Genomic DNA, 14854 nt, shown 5'->3' on the forward strand with positions numbered 1-14854 from the left:
TGACCCACGATTCGATACGCCAACGATTTTTTTAAAAATGTTTTTTTAAAGTAGTAAATTTGACTTATTAACATTTACTTACTTACATTAACTATTTAATAACAAATAATTCAGACCACTGCAGAGAATGAGTAATATGTATGCAAAAATGAACAAATGTATATCCAAAGATTGTTTTCATCTCATCTCATCTCATTATCTCTAGCCGCTTTATCCTGTTCTACAAGGTCGCAGGCAAGCTGGAGCCTATCCCAGCTGACTACGGGCGAAAGGCGGGGTACACCCTGGACAAGTCGCCAGGTCATCACAGGGCTGACACATAGACACAGACAACCATTCACACTCACATTCACACCTACGGTCAATTTAGAGTCACCAGTTAACCTAACCTGCATGTCTTTGGACTGTGGGGGAAACCGGAGCACCCGGAGGACACGGGGAGAACATGCAAACTCCACACAGAAAGGCCCTCGCCGGCCCCGGGGCTCGAACCCAGGACCTTCTTGCTGTGAGGCGACAGCGCTAACCACTACACCACCGTGCCGCCCCAAAGATTGTTTTATTTCTCAAAATAATACTGTTGAGCCGGAAGCTCTGTTTTTTTCGGTTCTGAAAAAGTCATTTTTCCAAATGTAAATCCGTTAAGATTTTTTTTTTGGGGGGTGGCTCTCTCACTCTCATAGGGCCAATGATTTTCTGTGATCGCGGAAAACGGATGGAAATTACGGAATTTTTATGGTGAAACATTGCTCGCGTGTTAAAATGTAACTGCCGCAGAAGGCTTCCGCCCAGGCAGACATGCCTTCAGTGTTGCCAGATATTGCTAACGTTTTCCACCCCAAAATATGTTCAAAACCAGCCAAAAAGCACCTAAACCTGCCCAATCTGGCAACACTGCATGCCTTTCCGGTCAAGTGATTGTGATTGGCTTGTGGCACACCTAGCCAGCCAATGAGCTGCTTGTTTACAGATTCGCTCCCCGCGTCGCAACCAGAATGGCGATCGCTTAAAAGAAATGAATGCTCTGCCAGTGGCGAGTGTGGACGTTGCGTGACTCGCAGAAGATTGTCGCAGGTCGGCGAAAAAAACGACTTACTAATAGATATAAAAAAATAAAAGTAATTTAAGTAAGTTTAAAATGTAATTTAAATAAAAAGTAAAGTATTCATAAATTGAAGTTTGGAAGCGCCTCTGTTTTAGGGCTGAGGAGAAGTTTGAAAGGGTGTACCGCGATTCTGCCTTCTTGTATCGCGATACGGATCGTGGCTCTGCGTATCGCGATTTCGATTTCGATACGCATATTGTTACAGCCCTGCTGTCTAATAATAATCTCCCTGTCTAATAATAATCTCCCTGTCTAATAATAAAGAAAATAAATAAATAAATAGCCAAAAATCATTAACCCCTGGGCCCCAACCCCTGGGCCATGGGCCCCGCCCTGTTTTTTTCAGACTTTTTAAATATTTTTCATTCTCATCCCTGCATATGGATTAGGTCATCTGACTACCCTAAATTGCCCATAGGTGTGAATGTGAGTTGTTCGTTTCTATGTTAGACCTGCGATAGATTGGTGACCTGCCCAGGGTGTACCCTGCCTCTCACCAAAGTCAACTGGGATTGGCGTCAGCTTCCCCTGCAACCCTGACATAAGTGGGATGGATGGATGGATGGATGGATGTTTGCCTTTCTGTACAATTAAATATGAGTAGTGTACAGGAACATGATAAAAATATGCACTGGAGGAATTTTCACTCAGGCTGATCTGGAAGAACCAGAATGAAGAAAAAATAATTAGAAAGAGGTAGGATTTGTGTTGGTAACAGGATGCTGAAATAATTATTTATTACAGTGGACAAACAAAGTGGCTGATTACTTACTTGTTGGTTAATGTGGTTGGTTAGGAATAAACGACTTGTTGGAATACACTTCTCTTGGATCACTTCCTCACCTGGTTGAAACCGATTATTTTGGTTAGCATGGTCCAATTCAGAGCACTGTCGCCTCACAGCAAGAAGGTCCTGGGTTCGAGCCCAGCGGCTAGCGAGGGCCTTTCTATGTGGAGTTTGCATGTTCTCCACGTGGGTTTCCTCCGGGTGCTCCGGTTTCCCCCACAGTCCAAAGACATGCAGGTTAGGCTAATTGGTGGCTCTAAATTGACCGTAGGTGTGAATGTGAGTGTGAATGGTTGTCTGTGTCTATGTGTCAGCCCTGCGATGATCTGGTGACTTGTCCAGGGTGTACCCCGCCTCTCACCCATAGTCAGCTGGGATAGGCTCCAGCTTGCCCGCGACCCTGCAGAACAGGATAAGCAGCTACAGATGATGGATGGATGGTCCAATTCAATTTGGTATTGTACAGATTTTATAAACTTTGGGGACTAAACGATAGTATGTGAGGTAGGGGAACAGCAATTTGTGAGAAGGGGAAGACTGGAAATGTACATGTCAGAGCCTTTCATTCATTGGTTACTTCCTGCAACTGGGTTGAATCAGAGTTGCATCGTGTTCTGAAAGGGGAAGCCATGACCTAAAGGTTAGAGAAACAGCTTTGGGACCAAAAGGTCACCAGTTTGATTCCCTGGACCAGCAAGAATGGCTAAAGTGCCCTTGAGCAAGGCACCCAACCCCGAACTGCCCCCCAGGCTGCTCTGGGTATGCTGTACGTTGCATACCCAACAAGTGTACACAGAATGAAATTTCATTGCAATTTGGCTCAGTATAGAATTAAATATAAAGTATATTAAAATATGCAGCAGCAAAAATATTCTAAAGTGTAACAGTACAAAGTGACCTGTGGAATTAGGTATTGTTCAAGTACAAATAGAAGTTTAGAGTACAGTTTGATTTAGAGTTTGGATTTGGAGTTCAGCAGTCTGGTGACCTGGGGGGAAAAAAGCCTGTTACAGAACCTGGTGGTCTTGTACCGAATGCTGCGGAACCTCTTTCCAGAGGCCAGGAGGGAGAACAGTCCATAGTGAGGGGTCACTGATGATGTTTCTGGCTCGGGACATGCAGCGCTGAGGTGCGATGTTCTGAATGGAGTGAAGAGAAGTCCCAATGATTTTCTCCGCTGTCCTCACCACTCTCCTCACATTCTTCCAGTCAGAGGCACTGCAGCCTCCACACCACACAGAGATGCAGCTGGTCAGAACGCTCTCTATGGTGCTTCTGTAGAATGTAGTGAGGCTGGGCGGGGGTAGTTGTGAACCTTTCATAATGTAATGAAAGGTTAGTTTGGAAGTGACCCCAAACCTCATAACCACACCAGAGTCGAACAGACTCAATATTGAGTATGTAAACAGGTGACCGAACTTCTCAATTTCATTTTTAAATTAAAAAAAAAAAAGTCATATAAAAGCTGGATTTTTTTCGTGCACTTCTTAATATTTCTTAAGCCCTATTCGCACGGGATTATTATTACCTGTGAACCTATAGTAATTTGTAAATTCCCACCCAACCTCTGTGTTAAATCCCTTGCATTCGCACGGGATAAGCAAAGTCCGTAATTTACTCAATTTACAGGCATCACGACCGGATATGTCGTAACATCCTGTACTTCAGAAACACCCATTCAGTCATGTCCCGCCCGCCCTCCCGCCCCAGTTAAAGACAGCTGACAAATCAGAAACACCCATTCAGTCATGTCCCGCCCTCCCGCTGCCACTCGGCGAAAGAAAAAAGTGTAGACACAGGCTTTTTAGCTTACAAATTACTATTCTTTTTTTTTTTTTTTTTTTTTTTTTAATTATTATTAGAAGGCACATGGAGTTTAGTCCTGCCTTGGCCAGTGCATTCTGAAAGTATGTTTCGGTCTGTAGCCAACAATGCATGTTATTGCAGATCATATCTCTCCACACAAACTAAAGGCGCAGATGTCGACTTTTTCACGGCTTTTTCATGGACTGTAACGGCATTTGCTTATGTAGTAATTTTAATACAGAATTTACTCTGATGAAATTATTCAGACACTCCAACGCCCCCCCCCTAAAAAAAAAATTGGATCTGCACGAGCAGTGAAAAAGGCGCGCCGTTTGCATCCCTGTTTAAACTCATAGGTTAACCGACTTTAACCGGCTAATGAGGCTCGGTGGTCGGTCAAGATTTTTTTTAGTTTTCGCCATCCCTAGTCCATGGAGGATATGGCCTGGCTATAGCTATGAAATATTAAAAATGTTCCTTACCGAAAGCAGTCACACAAGTCATCCAGGTCAAAAATCTCCGAGCTCTCCTCTTGGATTTCTTGCTGTTTTTGGGAAGCGGATTCCATGTAGTGTGGTATGGGGCACGACTACCACTTGCCCCTAAAACAGTACTCATGAAAATTTCAACCGTTGCCTCCATTAGCCTACTCACAGCAACCGGAAAAGATATAAAACGCGCGCAATTACAATAACAAACACTGACATGCGTATTCGCACGGGACTAGTATTGTCACTGGACGTCTGTGTTTGACAAAATATAGTAGGTAATTTGCGGCGGAATTATTACTTTACAAATTACAGACATGGCGCATTCGCACGGGACTAACATCTCAGACATTCTCTGCAATTATTACAAATCGCCAGAGGTTCACAGGTAATACTAATCCCGTGCGAATACGGCTTTAATCCACATTCCTCTAGGTTGATTAGGCATGTTGAGTCAAATAGGTAGTTCTGTTTATTCCCTAGTACTATCCCTCGTATTCTCCAGAGGTGGACAGTAACGAAGTACATTTACTTGAGTGCTGTACTTGAGTACAATTTTTGAGTATCTGTACTTTACTTGAGTTATTTTTTTTTGGAAAACTTATGACTTTAACTTCACTACATTTGAAAGGCAAATATCGTACTTTTTATTCTACTACATTTCTGTCAAGCTCCTCGTTACTATGACGCAGCTTTGAAAGTGGATGTTTTTTTTTTTCTTTTCTAAAACTTGATTGTTTTTTTTTTCCCCAGGTGACCCTGAGACAGCCGATCAGTAATCACTCGGGTCACGTCATGTCCATAGACTGTATAAAATCAAGTTCAGTGATTTCTCAGCAGCATTATTTGAACACGATCAGTTGATGGCAGAATGGAAGGAGGCGGTTCTTCTAAGGAATGCATGCACCCATGGCCCATGAACCCATGTTTCAGTTTTCTAAAAGGATTAAAGATTTGTTTTAAATGTTTGCCGAAAACGAACCAAATCACGGCCTACAAAAACTCGCCGTCTAACCTGCGGAAGCATATTGAGGTATATAAACGTTTTATTCCAGGAGAAAGCTTGCAACAAAGTTGTCTGTGCTTTTAGAGCTAGCGATAACTTTGCAAACATAGCTGTGCAGTCTGGTTAATCACATGACTTTCTATGGATTTGCCCACCAAGTTGCCGTAGCCTTGTCCACAGCTAACGTTGACACATAGCTAGTTAACTTGGACACTGTTAGTTAGCGGGCGGCACGGTGGTGTAGTGGTTAGCGCTGTCGCCTCACAGCAAGAAGGTCCTGGGTTTGAGCCCCGGGGCCGGCGAGGGCCTTTCTGTGTGGAGTTTGCATGTTCTCCCCGTGTCCGCGTGGGTTTCCTCCGGGTGCTCCGGTTTCCCCCACAGTCCAAAGACATGCAGGTTAGGTTAACTGGTGACTCTAAATTGAGCGTAGGTGTGAATGTGAGTGTGAATGGTTGTCTGTGTCTATGTGTCAGCCCTGTGATGACCTGGCGACTTGTCCAGGGTGTACCCCGCCTTTCGCCCATAGTCAGCTGGGATAGGCTCCAGCTTGCCTGCGACCCTGTAGAAGGACAAAGCGGCTAGAGATAATGAGATGAGACTGTTAGTTAGCATGTAAAAATGGAGTTACGCTAACATTAATAATGTTAACTTATCCGAAGTCCTTTCAGAAATATATTTCAGCATAATCTTGCCAAATAAACGGAATGTAGAAATCTTTCTTTTCTAGTAGCATTAGCTACCCAATATGATTTTGAGTTTGAAAAGAGTTTGCTAGCATGTCAGGTGGAGTTTCACTGACTAGCTAGCTTAACGATAGACCACCATGATGGCACAGCATGCGTTCATTTTGCGAATTCACATTTCTGTCTTTGGTAGTGGCATTAGGTTTTGTCAGCGCTGTGGCAATAATGCAACAATGCGTTGACAGAAAATGTACTTGTAATATTTAAGTATTTTTAAAAGCACATTCTTAACTTAAGTAAAAATTTGACTGGAGAACTTTCACTTGTATCGGAGTAACAGTTGACCAGTGGGATCTGTACTTTGACTTCAGTAATGAAGTTGGGTACTTTGTCCACTTCTGGTATTGTCACAGAAAAGCTGTGAAGCAGAGTTCAAACACAATTGAGCATGAACTTTAAATCATTATCTGCTTCGTCATAACAGGACAGTTGGATCTGCCTGAGGAAGGGATGGAAGCCATGGTTAAAGCCATTACACTGACTGAGGATTTCACTGACTTCGAGTCGCAGCTGCCTGATCTCAAGTACAACGTTTTCCATCCACCTCACAGACGAGGCATTTCTTGGCTTGAATGTTTACCCCCCAGTCTGCTCATTGCTACAGTAAAGTGATTTTGAGGTGGTTGTGTTTCTCTCCCAGCGCTATTGACGTGGTAGATCACTTCTCACTGAACCGGAGCCGCACAGAGGAAATCACTATGAAGGAAAACTTTGGAAACAGTTTTCTCGCCATGGATGACTTGGGTAAGACTTTATAAATCCCACTAGAGCTTAATCGAATGGAAAATTCCAGTAGTAACTGCATGCGTTAGCGCATATCTAGTTTTTATAGTTTCTTTTCTTTTTTTTCTTTTTTTTTTTTTACAGGAGATGAAACCCAGTCTCATCAGGGACTGTTTGACACAAGTTTCCAAAGTCTTGGTGCACATGGTGATGCGTTCGGTGATGAGGGCATGGCTTTTGATCTTGTTGGTAGTAAACTTGTTTGCACATCACCTCTAACATCAGAATAGCGGTATCTCTGATTAATGTATAAATATATGTATGCACTGGATAGCTTGATTACATAAATGTACGTGTGTGCAAGCACTAGTATGTAGTTCCCAGATTTGGTATAGTTATTTGACTATCTTGGAATATATATATAGAGATTCTTAATTCAAAGGAATCACATGCAAATTGTAGTAAAAATGTGCAATTTTAATATCCTGCCTCAACCTCTTATAGCCAAATATACTTCTTGTTCTGTGAGTCTGTTCTTAAGACAAAGGCCCTGTCCACACGGCAACGGATTCAGGTGAATCTGATAAAATTGTTTATCGTTTCGGCCTGGCGTCCACACGGCACCGGCGTTTTGGGTGCCCCAAAACGATATGTTTTGAGAACGGGTTCCAGAGTGGAAAAATCTGGCAACGGCGCCGTTGCGAAGTCGTCTGGATGAGTAGAACGGATTTGTTTGCGATGATGTCACAACCACATGACTAGAACAAGCATCACTCTCGCTGTTTTGTATGAACCACTGCATTGCATTCACTTTTGTATACAGCTTTTCTTTTAAATAAACAAGTAACTGAACCATTTCTTGAATTTCTTTTTTTATTGGATAAGACTGCTTTTCAAAATGTTCACACACAATATAAAAAGTTATATAAATTATATAAAAATGCTTTTCAAAATGTTCACACACAATAAGAAAATTAAGTTATATAAAACTATGCACACTAATAAAACTAATTTGTACACATAGAAGGCACGATTTCCTCGCGTAGTCGCAGCCATCTTCTTCTTCTTGTTGTGTTTGTTCCTGTGAGTGCTTCACGCCGGGTAGAAGAAGGGGTTTATGCGCATGCGTCCTACTTCTTCTGTTGTTCTGGTGTCTCCGATGGGACCGTCTTACAGCGCACGTAGAGGTGTGGCATGTGTATTGCATCGTTTTCAGCAAGCGTTGCGTTGCCATATGTATTTGATATTTTACTGATCCGTTGCCCATGTGGACGCGATATTTTTTTTAATAAAATCTCGTTGCCGTTGTCGTGTGGATGTAGCCAAAGTTTCTTGTGTCTGTGCAGAGTTCATTGCAAATGCTAATGAGAATATGCTGCTGACCGATTCCTGCGGTGAATCACAACCTGAGGTCCCTCCAACACCCCCGCCGACTGCTATTAATTCTACAGGTAAATTTGGTTTGTGGGTATTTTATTATTCTGTTTTGCTCACATTTCTTTCATTTTGTCATACACTACCATTCAAAAGTTTGGGGTCACCCAGACAATTTAGTGTTTTCCATGAAAAGTCACACTTTTATTTCCCACCATAAGTTGTAAAATGAATAGAAAATATAGTCAAGACATTTTTCTGGCCATTTTGAGCATTTAATCGACCCCACAAATGTGATGCTCCAGAAACTCAATCTGCTCAAAGGAAGGTCAGTTTTATAGCTTCTCTAAAGAGCTCAACTGTTTTCAGCTGTGCTAACATGATTGTACAAGGGTTTTCTAATCATCCATTAGCCTTCTGAGGCAATGAGCAAACACATTGTACCATTAGAACACTGGAGTGAGAGTTGCTGGAAATGGGCCTCTATACACCTATGGAGATATTGCACCAAAAACCAGACATTTGCAGCTAGAATAGTCATTTAGCACATTAGCAATGTATAGAGTGGATTTCTGATTAGTTTAAAGTGATCTTCATTGAAAAGAACAGTGCTTTTCTTTCAAAAATAAGGACATTTCAAAGTGACCCTAAACTTTTGAACGGTAGTGTAAGTCCTTTTTTAAAGATTCAACACGTCACTTAAAGTTTTATCTTTTACCTTTTATTAATTTATAAGAGACCTTAAAGGGGAACTGAAGTCATTTTTAAACTTGCTTTATTTCTTAATTAACATGTTATTCAATTACGTTTTCGGTTCTATTAACCTTATATCGTGACTCGTATTGGCATATTGTATTACACTTATCGACCTTTTCGGTTTTTAGCCATGTTGAATGTAGTTCATTTTGTCCACGGCAGGCGTCGCTTATCCACACAATCTTCACGAGACACGTGCGAGACTTCAAACGTGAAGCGTCAGCGCCGCCATTTTGAAAACTGTTTACACAGTGGCCAGGTCGCCATATCATTCCAATTTAGATTAATTTTGAGATTTGCCAGCTTCATCAGTGTACCTCAGGCTGCACACGCCGAGTGGACTCCAGCACGTGCGCCATGAACAAGGCGCACCTGAGCTCAATTAAGGAACTGTGTGTTTGCCTATTTAAGGACTGTGCTGATGCATTTGCATCACGAAGTATTACGATACGCATGTACACATTACCGAGTCTTTCTACCCGTTGTCTTGATTTCCTGTTTCTTGTTTTTGTCCTCGCTTAGCCTTTGATGTACTGTTTGTGCCTCGACCGACCCTTTTGCCTGTATTCCCGTTTTTGATCTCGCCTGCCGTTTTGGATTGTTTGCCTGTGTATATATTGTCTCACTGTATATATATATTCTGCGCTTTATTAAACTGTATACTTCTGCACATACATCCGCCTCCCTCGCGTACATAACATGGAGATTATTCCATACGACTTCGAACCAGGGGCGGCACGGTGGTGTAGTGGTTAGTGCTGTCGCCTCACAGCAAGAAGGTCTGGGTTCGAGCCCCGTGGCCGGCGAGGGCCTTTCTGTGCGGAGTTTGCATGTTCTCCCCGTGTCCGCGTGGGTTTCCTCCGGGTGCTCCGGTTTCCCCTACAGTCCAAAGACATGCAGGTTAGGTTAACTGGTGACTCTAAATTGACCGTAGGTGTGAATGTGAGTGTGAATGGTTGTCTGTGTCTATGTGTCAGCCCTGTGATGACCTGGCGACTTGTCCAGGGTGTACCCCGCCTTTCGCCCGTAGTCAGCTGGGATAGGCTCCAGCTTGCCTGCGACCCTGTAGAACAGGATAAAGCAGCTAGAGATGATGAGATGAGATGAGATGAGACTTCGAACCAGCATGGAGTAGAGAAGAGTTGGAAAGACGACAGGATAAGGACTAGTCCGTCGCGCTGGTATTTACGTCATTACTGTCGCACAATTAAAACGTGTCAGATCAGGCGGCTGGTGGGTTTTTAAAATAATAAATGCATATTATACTGAGCGCATTTCCCACATAATCCTCACTAAGGTTTCGGACAGCACTACAAAATGGCGTCCCTACTATATAGTGCCCTATATAGTGAGTAGGGAGCGATTTCGGACTCGGAAAACTTCCGGTTTGATTACGTCAGCATTTGAAAGAGGGCACGCGCGTCTTTTGACAACGTTGGCGGATGTTGGTCACTTTGATTTCCGCTGTACGTTTTACTTCCATCCTATGATGTCTCGCACAGGTCTCAGTGAATCTCTCAGTGAAATTTTTTTTTGGGGCTATTTTCTCCTTTATTGGCTACGACCCATTGCTCTGACATATGGGCTGATATATTACATAGCATATTTCAAACACTCATAACTTGCTATAGCAGTGACCAAATAGCCGTCAGAAATGCATTCCTACATTTTATAAAATGAGATAAATAGAATTTTGATGATAAATTTGCCTTCAGTTCTCCTTTAATAAATCTTGATTGTGTGGTTCTCTGTAAACAATGGTATTGTGCGCCCCTCTGTGGTAATTATGTATATTACACAAATGTAGAATGATTTCATTAGTAATGGTCTGTACTCCGCCTTTGGCCCACTTGTGCAAGGGCGCAGATGGCACTGGGGGGCATTTCCCCCCCAGATTTATAGTGACCCATATCTGTCCCCCCCACCCACCGTCCCTACGTAAGGCGCCAAACATAGGTAGAAAAAGTGAGGATTAATGTTCCGTTAGTTAAGCTAACTTGCATTGCAGCACAAAGTTGAAATGGCAGCAGCAGTAGCCTTGTCTGTGATCAATCCACATTACACCGATTCAAGAAGGGGAAAGGCTGGAGCAGATCCTTGCAGAGTTGGGAAAGCAAGGTGTTCAATTTTCCACGTAATTCTGGGTTAATAACCCTGCACAGCTCATCCATTTGATAGCAACAGTGTTTCTGCTATGACTAATGGTGCGTTCAGTTGTACTCGTAAGTTGGAAGTTTGAAGTCGGAAAAGCATTGAAATCTAGCATCTACTAGCATAAACATTGGGGTTTTCGTTTAATTTCATTAACTGTCCATTTTTTTCGAATTCCATGTTCCATGATGTCCCAGTTTTTAAACTGGGAAGCGGCGGAGAGATGTTTTTGGGACCTACTGAGTCTGCTTCTAGACGGTAAATTTGTTTGGCTGCAGAGGGAATTTTTTTTTTTCGATCAATTTTGTTTATTGGAAAAAATACTTTTTTTATTTTTATTTGTGTGAATCTGTTGTTCAAGTGTTTATACTTCTGTTTTCATACACATTTTATGTTTCTAATCATTTACATGAAGGCACGAGTGTGAATCATTTCAATTTTATTTTGTTATTAATTTTTGGACATTCCCTTTTTGTTAGAAGTTAAAGCTTCTGTGATGAGATTCTTCATCCTGCTGAGATCAGCAAATGCTTTATTTAAACATGCTGAAGACATGAAGTTTTAGAGTGTGATTAACATGCCAGACAAATAACAATTTGATCATGTATGGCTAATGTTGACCAGGTAGGCCTTTGTCTACCAATGTTCATTCAGTTAGAAAACTCACAGTTCTAATGTATATTGAAGCTTCAGTGTGTGTGTGTGTGTGTGTGTATCACGGGCAATTGCTCTAAGACAACGAGGGAGGCTCAGCCTCCTCTAAAAATGACGAACATCGTGTAGGATGAATTCCGCTAGGCTTATGTTATAGCCGACCTTATAACATTGCTATTTCAGATCCAGAATCATAGAAATGTATGTGCTCAACCCACTACAGTGCGAAATCATTCCGTTATAACTTTCCCCAGTTCGCCTAATGTGTGCGTGAGTTTTTCCCCCTCGTGACAGCGCGATGCAGCGCAGCCTCAGTGGATTGGGAGCTATGTGCTTGTCAATCTCAAAATGCAAGACGATTATTGGACAAATACTGCGAAAATGCCCGCCCACGGAGTCCCACGGACTCCCAGCCTCAATGGACTTCAACGGCATTTGGGAGCTCTGCGCTTTTCAATCTCAAAATGCAAGACGGTTATTGGACAAATACTGCGAAAATGCCCGCCCACGGACTCCGAGCCTCACATGGGAGGGACATGGCAGTTTCCGCGAGGAGACTGGTGATTGGTGAAAGCGGCCGGATATTTTCTTTGATTGACAGCTCGTTTCAACTAGAGACAGGCAGCGGACAGTGTTGCCAGATTGGGTGATTTAGCGCCCAATTGGGCGGCTTTAAGTGCATTTTGGCGGGTTTTGAACATATTTTGGGCTGGATAACGTCAGCAGTATCTGGCAACATCAGTTCAGTCCCATGCGGATTCGCAAATGCTGTGGTGTATTGTAAGAGATTGGCTTACATTTCAATTTCATTCATTACATACGGTTTCTACCAGCTTTTTTAGTTTGTATATATTTTCATTGTAAATAAAGTGTAAATATAGTGTTGTCAAGTTTGCTATCTTAGTTCCAGAAATTTTGTTTATTTGAGTGACTGAACTTGAACTTGAGGGGGCTAGTCAGCTAGCAAGAAAGCTGCGCACGGATGCCAAGCATTGCTGATTTAATTTTGGCGAAGCCATTTGCCAGTCTTCCTTTCGAGGAAAAAATTAAAATTAAAGAGCAGGGTAGGCCAACGCCTCAAATTGACTTGGTGAAAAAGGTAGGGAATAATACTCGTTCCTTTCAGCTCTCCTGGTACGAGAAAGTGAATTGGCTAACAGCAAGTGACCCACATCAACAACAGTAAATAGGCTACTTTAGTAATATGTCATGGATGGACCAAAAATATAGAATCTATTTAAAATGTTTATGCTGAGTATATTATATTGGAATATATGTTTTTCTGGATATGAATTAAACACCGCTCCAATTTGGAAAACATTTTTAAACAAAAACACAGCCGAGGTAAATTTTTAAACAACATGCCGCAATTTTAAAATATAAAATGTTTTTAAACAGATCACACCGCGCTCACGATAAAAAGGTGCCAAACAAAACCAAAAGACTGTTGAAACAAGAAAAAATGTCTGCACACTTAGATCCTTTAGTTCATTTAATTGCCAAGCTTTCAGTCAGAGACCTTCCTCAGGTGCCCTGAGGAAGGTCTCTGACCGAAAGCTTGGCAATTAAATGAACTAAAGGATCTAAGTGTGCAGACATTTTTTCTTGTTTCAACAAAAATATAAAATGTTAAAATATACCCCCCCCAACACCACCATCATGTATATTGGACAGTAGGCTAATGGGCCAAAAGAACCTGTTATTTCACAGTTTGTGACGGTGCCAACAATCAGCCAGATCAGAGGCAAGAGTATGGGCAAAATTGATGTGTTTTTTTCTTTTAAAATCTGGAAATATCATCACCGACCAGCCTCCCCTGTTTGAAAGACTACCAGCCGCCACTGGTGTGTGTGTGTGTGTATATATATATATATATATATATATATATATATATATATATATATAAAATATGCATTTAAACAAAATGGAATCATTTGCTGACAGCTCAGTCCCCCCAGTTCAAAAATCCTATCTGCACCCCTGCACTTGTGTCTCAACACTGCTTCAGGACATAACACAAATGGATCACATAGTAACAAATGTGGGTCAAGTGGCCCAAGTTTAAAAGAAAAATGCCCTGATTTTCACTTTTGTGCTTCTCCATCTCCAGGGCCTTCCATAGCTACTTCAGAGGCCTTGCCAGAGACTCCGACAGTAAATGAGACCACACTGCTGAAGAATGCAGAGGAAGGCTTTGCACTCGAGCCTGTGGCTGTTACACGTATGTCTCTTTCATCCAAGGATGTAGCCATCACAAATAGTACATAATATACAGAGAAATATGGTTTGTGGTGCAAGATATTGGCAGCATCATCTGTATTCACCAGGCCTTGAATTCAGACCTTACAGTGTTAGTAATATGAATTAGGTGTAAAGTTGATTAGTGCATTGATGAAGCTAGATGCACTGATGCATGCTGGTATTGAAGTAAATATATTTTTTACAAGGCCAACACCAGCTGATGGCATTCAGTTTAAGAAAAGTCTTGGAGGAAACAGTCCACAGCAAACACATCTTAATCTTTTGAGCCACAGTTAATCAGTCACATCTTTATTATTATTCTCAGCCTCTTCAGTGAGGAAGAAAGGGAGCAGGAAAAGGAAGCTGGTAGTAGATCAGTCTAAACAGCTTTCGAACGAAGCCATCAAGGCGCAGCTAGCTGACTACTCTGACCTCCTGACCTCACTTGACATAGCTCCACCTACAAGGCAGCTCATGGACTGGAAGGAAAACGGAGGCGTGGATTATCTGTTTTCGCATTTCTGCACTCCTGTCAATGACCGTGACTTGCAGAAGGTAGCGTGTGTACGTACACACACATTCACAGAGGCTTTATGAATTTCTGTATCAGAAAAGGTTTATAGATTTGCATTTCCCCCACAGATGCTTGAGCACACCCCCATGGTTTCGTCGTGTCATGTTGGCGACAGGTGGTCATTGTAATGCAGTCCGAGCACTAATCAGTGTCTGGCCTCCCACATTTTATTTATTGTGTTCGCCATAATTACTACAGTACATGCAAGAACACACTCAGTATCTCGGGGTCTGAGTTCACAGTTCAGAGAGCAATATATTTCCCCTGTGAGCTGAAGTTGAGATTTAGCAGTGCAGCTTAATTTACCTCAAGGATGCTGAATTGTTAATAAATATTGTCGACGTATCCTTTTACAGAAACATGGCGTATCTTAAGGAAGAGTATTTAATGAGAAACCCTTGAGGCATTGGCCATATCACACTGACGGCAAGATGTACAGCCATTCG

At 42.2% G+C, this 14854-nt stretch overlaps 1 protein-coding gene across 1 annotated transcript in view; it reads left to right on the forward strand.

Annotated features, from left to right (window-relative positions):
• rad21l1 (RAD21 cohesin complex component like 1) overlaps positions 1-14854 on the forward strand; it is a 28715-nt gene that overhangs the window by 5461 nt on the left and 8400 nt on the right. Inside the window, exons 3-8 of the mRNA XM_060930730.1 lie at positions 6360-6459; positions 6576-6679; positions 6803-6910; positions 8005-8109; positions 13704-13814; positions 14160-14389. Coding sequence (XP_060786713.1) covers positions 6360-6459; positions 6576-6679; positions 6803-6910; positions 8005-8109; positions 13704-13814; positions 14160-14389 — 758 coding nt within the window. The remainder of the gene's footprint in view (positions 1-6359; positions 6460-6575; positions 6680-6802; positions 6911-8004; positions 8110-13703; positions 13815-14159; positions 14390-14854) is intronic.

Source organism: Neoarius graeffei, chromosome 10, assembly GCF_027579695.1.
Source record: "Neoarius graeffei isolate fNeoGra1 chromosome 10, fNeoGra1.pri, whole genome shotgun sequence".
Lineage (NCBI taxonomy): Eukaryota > Metazoa > Chordata > Actinopteri > Siluriformes > Ariidae > Neoarius > Neoarius graeffei.